Below are 6,279 nucleotides of genomic sequence, written 5' to 3'. Positions count from 1 at the left end.
AAAAGAAAATCTGTAAAACAAAAAAAAGTTGGGAGAATAGTCCCTGGAGGGATGTCAGCTGGAGTCTGATATCTACTAGAAAACATCTGCTTACCCGAGGCCTGGAGCAGAGGCCAAAGTCAGAGGCTCAAGGGGAGTCCCACACACCCTCTGCCTAATTACAGTTCCAACTCTGCGGGGCTTTCTGTGTTTTGTACAGCACAGGGTGAGCACATACGCTCAGCACCTACCCCATCCCTGGCACTGTACAAGCACCGAGACATCAAGATGTGACCTCTGCTCTTCCAGTGCGCACAGTTCAAGGGAGGGTCTTCACTCACTTCTCCCTGCTACTGCAGAGTATGCTGTCTATGCAGCAGTCCAAAGACTCACCAACAAACCCCAGGATTCTCAGGGGAAGATGGAAGCAGAGATGAGTCACAGCAGCAGCCTCCATGAACTGGGTGTTCTAGGAGCCAAGCACGAAGCTAAGCACGGTCCTTCCTTGTCTGCCCACAGCTGACCACGAAGGAAGGATTTGTTTTTTAACAAGGTAGAAACTCAGGCTCAGAGAGGTCAAATCACTTGCCTAAAAGTCACCCAGCTAGAGAGTGGCAGATCGGAAGAAGAAAGTGGCATGATTTCAGCTGAGAGGAGGTTTAACGGGTTGGCATGGTGGAGAAAGGCATGCCAGGAACAGCCTGAGGGACGGTATGGAGGAAAGAAGCTGAGGCCTCTACCCGCTGGACATGAGTGGTCAGGAGCACGCCCACCCCCCTGTGACAATGAAGGTCTTCGGATCTTGCCAAATGTCCCCCGGGAGAGAAAACTGCCCCAGCAAGACTCCAACTGAAAAAAAAAAAAAAAATGCAGAGCAAAGGCCCTGAGACGGGTCTCTGATTGTCCTGTCTCTGGACCCAACAGCCAGTTAAAGTCACCTCCTCTCTGGGCTGAATTGATTTTGGCACGAAGGAAGACACCAGAACATGCCCTGGGCACCCACAGGTGAAGCTGCATGCTGGGATGAATCAAGTTAAAAGTGCAGGGAGAGGGCAGAAGTTACATGGGGCGAATGTCCCAACTATTGCCCCAGCTCCCTACAGGAATGTAAGGTGGGCAGAGCATCGGAGCTAGAGAGCTCTCAGAATGCCATCAAAAGGCTCCGACAGATGAGCGAAGAGTGGAGTAGGACAGTGCTTGGCATGTGGGCCCTCCATTGAAGGCCACCCTCCACGATGACAGAGTACAGGAAGGAGATCAAGGCCTGTGTAGCCATGCTGACCCCAAAGTCCTCTGCATCCCCAACCTCAGGGCCCCTCTGTCCCCTCTGGTTCTGGTGGGAGCTGCCCAGACAATAGTTCTGGATTCTGCTCTATCCTGCAAGACTCCCACCTCCAACATTCTACCAACTCTTCCAGCCCAACTTCCCCAATGGCTGCTCCCTTCTGATTGTGTCCAGCACTTCTCTCCAATCCATCTTTCTCTGTCCTTTGTTGAATATAATGTGGTTTTTTTTTTTTTTTTGAGATGGAGTCTCTCTCTATCACCCAGACTGGAGTGCAGTGGCACAATCTCGGCTCACTGCAACTCCTGCCTCCCAGGTTCAAGCAATTCTCCTGCCTCAGCCTTATGAGTAGCTGGGATTACAGGCATGCGCCACCACACCTGACTAATTTTTGTATTTTTAGTAGAGATGGGTTTTTGCCATGTTGGCCAGGCTGGTCTCGAACTCCTGGCCTCAAGTGGTCTGCCCACCTCGGCCTCCCAAAGTACTGGGATTACAGGTGTGAGCCTGTAATCCTATTGCCGTGCCCGGCAAATAGAATGTATTAAAACATTTTAAAATTACACAACCCTGGATGTTTATTTGTTCTCCTTTCTTTGAGCGATCTTAATGAGCCTTGTCACCCTTGCTCCAATCTTCTCATCCTGGTCTCCAGCTCCCAAGCGTAACTTCAAGGTTGACTCATCCTGAAACTGACCTCTCCAAGATCTATCTTCTTATAGGATACCTTTTAAAACTGTTACCAGAAGAAAATTGGAGAGGGTAGTGGATTTATCCACAGAGACAATCAATGTTCTATATGAGCTCATAACCTCTGGATTGGTCTTCCATTCGTGTATGGCCCCCACATGGCAAATTGATCTGGGTGCCCAGGGAGGTCCATGGTCGAGACGAGAGTAATGATAAAGATCCCAAAGTCCATTCCTGCTTAAAGCAGACCTCACATCTTTGCTTAAAGCCCAAAGGCTTAACGATGAAGGAGGGACAGACCTAATCACAGTGGAGCTCCTATAGAACAAGGAGACCAGTTTTTCTTCATTTTTGAAAACCTTGGGGATAAAGCAAAAGGCCCTGGATTGACTGCAGCAGGAAGGATCTGGATTCAAAATAAGGAACAACTGCCAAGCTGACGGTGAGAGCAATAAAACCCGGGCATGACCTGGCAGGGGCAGTTGTGCAAGGTCCTCCAGGAAGTCCCAAGCACGGAAACAGACCCTGACTCAGCTGGGATGAGTGTCAGCCAAGCCCTGCTGCCATCGTAGGGCCGGGTGGGCTGGGCTGCCAGGGAGCTCACCCCAGCCAAGGAAGGGCGTCAAGCCGTTTTCTGGGCAGGCTTGGTTCTGTGTAACAGAAGGGCCAGTCAGGAACCCGTAGCAGCAACCAACTTGCCCATGAGGATTAGGCTCTTGTCCACTCTCTTTCCTGACCAACTCCTTCTCTTCCTTCAGGATTGAGTGCCGAGGTCACTTCCTCCGGGAGGCCCTCCCTCCGGGCACTGAGCATAGAGAAGTGAACTCTAGGACTCACCTGCTTCTCTCTGTAGTTGCAGGTCACTTGAGGGGGCCTGGGGTGATTCATCACTGTGTCCCTTGTGGCCTCCAGGTGCTTGGGAGATGTGGAGAAAATGAGGGAAGGGAAGTGGAAGTGAGGGAAGGAAAAAAGAAGGGAGGAGGAAGAGAGGGAAGAAAGAGAAAGGAAAATTCTTGTGCCCAGAGATTGTACAGATGTGTAAGTCTCCCTCCTGCTGGAGGGACAGTGGCTTTATCAACAGCAATACCACCTCAGCCTCCTCAGCAGCTGGGATTCACTGCTTAGACATTTTTTTCTCCATGTAGGTCCAGCTCCAGGAGAGGGTTCAGCCCAGGCTGGTGGTGCTGAGTACCAGGGCTTGGGGTTAGGGGGCTTGTGGTGGGCACGGGCTGGCAAGTGAAGACAGCTCTGAGGGCCACAAGAGAGCTGGGCAACAGAAGACTCTGTGTAACCTGTCTAGTTCTTTTCATTTCTACTTGACTCATGTTATAATCCCAGATCTGTGTTCTTAGAGAGAAATGTGCTTTAATTTAATGTTTTTCATGAGATGACAAAGGCAGTATTGCCTTTCCTGATTATAAAGAAACCCTGTTGGCTGGGGATGGTGGCTCACACCTATAATCCCAGCACTTTGGGAGGCCAAGGCGGGCAGATCACCTCAGGTCAGGAGTTCAAGACCAACCTGGTCAACATGGTGAGACCCTCATCTCTACTAAAAATACAAAAATTAGCTGGATGTAGTGGAAGGCGCTTGTAATCTCAGTTACTCAGGAGGCTGAGGCAGGAGAATCACTTGAACCCAGGAGGTGGAGGTTGCAGTGAGCTGAGATCACACCACCATATTCCAGCCTAGGCAAGAGAGAGAGACTCCGTCTCAAAAAAATAAAAATAAGGAAAGAAACTCTGTTATACAAATACAAAGAATACAAAAATGGCTTAAAATCCTAGAGATAACCATTGTCAACATTTTGTTCCGTATTGTTCTAGAATGTTTATAAACATATTTTGTGTATTTATATATTTGCATATTAATATATTTAAATATATAAAATATGTTTTAAAAGAAAAAGTGGAAACACATTATACATGGTGTATTACAAACTGATTTTTTCCTCACTCAGTAATGCCTTATGAACTTTTTCTTACCAGTAAATAAAATTTCACATCATTATAGTGGCTACAAATATTTTACTTAATGAAGGTAACATAATTTATTTAACCTCTTTGGCCATTTATTATATCCTCCCCCCACCCCGTTTTTTACTGTTAAAAACTACTCTTGGAAAAAGTTAACCCTGGCAACATCATTAAAAACAAAAACGGCTGGGTGCGCTGGCTCACACCTGTAATCCCAGCACTTTGGGAGGCCGAGGCGGCAGATCACAAGGTCAAGAGATCGAGACCATCCTCGCCAACATGGTGAAAACCCGTGTCTACTAAAAATACAAAAAATTAGCTGGCTATGGTGGCACCCGCCTGTAGTCCCAGCTACTTGGGAGGCTGAAGCAGGAGAATCACTTGAACCCAGGAGGGGAGGTTTCAGTGAGCTGAGATAGCACCATTGCACTCCAGCCTGGGTGACAGAGCAAGACTCTCAAAAAACAACAAACAAAAATAACTAACTACACTACAAAAGTCAAGTGAAAAAATCAGATGCGATTTTGAATCACAGTTTTAAAATAACTTGCTTATAAAAAATCGACCATATTGTTAATTAAGTCATATATTGTGGGAGAAACAGAACGGGGCATATCTGAGACTGAAATAATTGATAGTGGAAAAAGAAAGTTTTCATTTTGAAAGGAACACTGAGTTTTCATTGTTTTGCGAAAATAGACTCGTCCAAATGTAGCTGTTTTGAACAATCTGTTGCCTGTAATCATTACCTCCCCCAACCCCCTGTTGTACTGTGTCCTTTCAGGGTGGGAGTGTTGGTCTGTCTGTAAACACTAGAGACTTCTTCCTCTTCCATGCACTTTGCTGGCCTCTGAGGATGGGGCAGTGAATAAAACCCACCCACACCTCACCCTCCTGGCAGTTAGCCTTAGTGGAGGGGCACAAGGGCTGCCTGTCTGGTGAATGAGATGACGCTGCTGAGCACATCAGGATGCTGGCATCTCCTGCCTCTTCCTGGCGTCTCCTTTTAGACAACCTGCTTCTCCCAGTACTTAGAGAACACTGAGTGCACAGGACACACCTGTCACCAGACCATTCTGGTACAAGGTGTTTTCACCACCTTTCCTGAGATTGGGCAAGTTTCAGATTTGTTTTCATGAAGCTAGAAGCGGGCTTAAAGGTCACCTTGTCCAACTGACCTGGCCTGCTGAAGCTTGAATCTTCTTTCTGTAAACCTGAAAGAATTAAAAGGATCAGAATCCAGTTTAAAGTTTATTCAAGTGAGAAGGTGAAAATGGTCATCTAGGAGACAAAGACTCCAGAGAAAAGGGATCAGTGCTCCAAAGTTAAGAGTTAAGTTTTTGCTTATACAGGTAGAAAACACAGAAATGTAATGGGATTACAGCATTTCTATACAAGAGTGATTTAAGAGTTACAATATATTAATCAGTTAGCTGTAGTCTATTTTCTTCTCTCTACAGTTTGTTTTCCTTTCTTTATAGCTGAGTTTCATTTCCTCACTCAATTTAAAGGAGTGTATGGCCGGGCGCAGTGGCTCATGCCTGTAATCCCAGCACTTTGAGAGGCCAAGGCAGGTGGATCACAAGGTCAGGAGTTCAAGACCAGCCTGGCCAAGATGGTGAAACCCCATCTCTACTAAAAATACAAAAATTAGCTGGCACCTGTAATCCCAGCTACTCAGGAGGCTGAGGTAAAGAATTGCTTGAACCTGGGGAGGCAGAGGTTGCAGTGAACTGAGATTGCACCATTGGACTCCAGCCTGGGCAACAGAGCGAGACTTGGTCTCAGGAGAAAAAGAAAAAAAGAGTGTATTTACCATTCCATCTTAGGACATTGTGATAGCCATAAAGTCTTTGTGTGAGAAAGGTAAGAGGAAAGTTAATGCATAATAAAGATTAACAATAAAAGGAAAGGGTCAACATAAAAAAATATATTTCTATATGTTAGCAATAAACAATTGGAATTTGAAAAAAAATTTGAAGAATTATTTACAGTAGTACCAGAAAACATGAAATACTTAGGTATAAATCTTGCAAAATATGTGCAAGGTCTGTCTGCTAAAAGCTATAAAACACTAATAAAAAAAAAATCAAAGAGGCCAGGCACAGTGGCTCACACTTGTAATTCCAGCACTTTGGGAGGCCAAGGCAGGTGGATCACCTGAGGTCAGGAGTTCAAGACCAGCCTGGCCAACATGGTGAAACTCCATCTCTACTAAAAATACAAAAAGCCCTCAGGAGGCTGAAGCAGGAGAATTATTTGAACCCGGGAGGCAGAAGTTGCAGTGAGCCAAGATTGTGCCACTGCACTCCTGCCTAGGCAACAAGAGTGAAACTCCAAAAAAAAAA

At 46.2% G+C, this 6,279-nt stretch overlaps 1 protein-coding gene across 1 annotated transcript in view; it reads right to left on the bottom strand.

Annotated features, from left to right (window-relative positions):
• Nucleotides 1-6,279, bottom strand: part of RHCG (Rh family C glycoprotein) — a 78,310-nt gene that overhangs the window by 36,288 nt on the left and 35,743 nt on the right. The window contains exons 2-3 of the mRNA XM_037735159.1: nt 5,096-5,145; nt 2,792-2,869 (exon numbers count right to left, since the gene is read on the bottom strand). Of these exons, the coding sequence (XP_037591087.1) occupies nt 2,792-2,869; nt 5,096-5,145 (128 nt within the window). The remainder of the gene's footprint in view (nt 1-2,791; nt 2,870-5,095; nt 5,146-6,279) is intronic.

Source organism: Cebus imitator, unplaced genomic scaffold (assembly GCF_001604975.1).
Source record: "Cebus imitator isolate Cc_AM_T3 unplaced genomic scaffold, Cebus_imitator-1.0 Scaffold19, whole genome shotgun sequence".
In the NCBI taxonomy this organism is placed as follows: Eukaryota; Metazoa; Chordata; class Mammalia; order Primates; family Cebidae; genus Cebus; species Cebus imitator.
The sequence above is the reverse complement of the archived record's forward strand: the minus strand, read 5'-3'. Positions and strand labels throughout refer to the sequence as shown.